The following is a 1,455-nucleotide window of genomic DNA, read 5'->3' on the forward strand; positions in this document are numbered from 1 at the left end:
CCTTTTTTTTTTTTTTTTCAATTTCATCATCTGCATGTTTCTCGATTCTCTCTGACACCTTCCTTCTCTAACGTTTCTTCGGAAGCTGTTTCCGTCAATTCGATAAATGGCGATTTTGGATTCTGGAGGCGGCGGCGTCAGCACCGCGACAGCGACGGAGAACGGTGGCGGAGAGTTTGTGGATCTTCGTCGACGGAAAACGAGATCGGATTCCAACGGAGTTCTTTCTGGTTCCGATAATCCACCGTCTGATGATGTTGGAGCTCCCGCCGACGTTAGGGATCGGATTGATTCCGTTGTTAACGATGACGCTCAGGGGACGACTGCTAATTTGGCCGGGGATAACGAAATTAGGGAAACCGGTGGTGGTGGTGGAAGAGGCGGCGGCGGAGAAGGAGGGAGAGGAAACGCCGAGACTACGTATACGTATCGACCTTCGGTTCCTGCTCATCGGAGAGCTAGGGAGAGTCCACTCAGCTCCGACGCAATCTTCAAACAGGTCAAACTAATTATCTCTTCAGATACTTTAACAGTCTTCGAATTTGGTGTTTCAAATTGGTCTAGTAGCTTTATAGAGATGGATTGAGTTTGGTGATTGTTTTGCACTGCAGAGCCATGCCGGATTATTCAACTTGTGTGTAGTAGTTCTTATTGCTGTTAACAGTAGACTCATCATCGAAAATCTGATGAAGGTTAGTTACTTCTTTCTCCTGCGGCTTGAGAACTTACTGGAGCTGAGAACTTTATCAGAGACTTACATTTGTTGTTGTTGCTATCATTCATGTAGTATGGTTGGTTGATCAGAACGGATTTCTGGTTTAGTTCAAGATCGTTGCGGGATTGGCCGCTTTTCATGTGTTGGTAAAAATTCCTAGCAATGTCACATTTTTTATACATGTAATGATGAGTTTAGTGATTCAGTTCTTCTTTTTTACCTCTTCCATTGCAGTCTCTCCCTTTCGTTCTTTCCTTTGGCTGCCTTTACCGTCGAGAAATTGGTACTTCAGAAATGCATATCTGAACCTGTGAGTAAAACTACTATTCTCCAGCCATTACTCGTTTGTTTATTCAAGACAAATTTTGTATCCACAAGAACTTATAATTTTTTTTTCTGATAATTCTGAAGGTTGTCATCTTTCTTCATATTATTATCACTATGACAGAGGTTTTGTATCCAGTTTACGTCACCCTAAGGTGAGAAATAAGCTATGATGTTTCTAGTCTCAACTTCTGATTCTCTTTCTAAGTTTAGGTGGCTAACTCGGTGATCTTGAAAATGGACAGGTGTGATTCTGCCTTCTTATCAGGTGTCACATTGATGCTCCTCACTTGCATTGTGTGGTTAAAGTTGGTTTCTTATGCTCATACTAACTACGACATAAGGACCCTAGCCAATTCAGCTGATAAGGTAGAAGAAGAAAATGCAATATATATATATATATATATATATATATA

The 1,455-nt window shown here is 41.4% G+C and overlaps 1 protein-coding gene across 1 annotated transcript in view; it reads left to right on the forward strand.

The window, feature by feature from the left end:
- LOC104748933 (diacylglycerol O-acyltransferase 1-like) overlaps positions 1-1,455 on the forward strand; it is a 4,218-nt gene that overhangs the window by 255 nt on the left and 2,508 nt on the right. Inside the window, exons 1-6 of the mRNA XM_019236850.1 lie at positions 1-499; positions 612-692; positions 788-861; positions 950-1,025; positions 1,127-1,194; positions 1,285-1,441. The exon at positions 1-499 is cut by the window's left edge and continues 255 nt beyond it. Coding sequence (XP_019092395.1) covers positions 107-499; positions 612-692; positions 788-861; positions 950-1,025; positions 1,127-1,194; positions 1,285-1,441 — 849 coding nt within the window. The 5' untranslated portion in view covers positions 1-106. The remainder of the gene's footprint in view (positions 500-611; positions 693-787; positions 862-949; positions 1,026-1,126; positions 1,195-1,284; positions 1,442-1,455) is intronic.

This window comes from Camelina sativa, chromosome 15, assembly GCF_000633955.1.
Source record: "Camelina sativa cultivar DH55 chromosome 15, Cs, whole genome shotgun sequence".
NCBI lineage: Eukaryota > Viridiplantae > Streptophyta > Magnoliopsida > Brassicales > Brassicaceae > Camelina > Camelina sativa.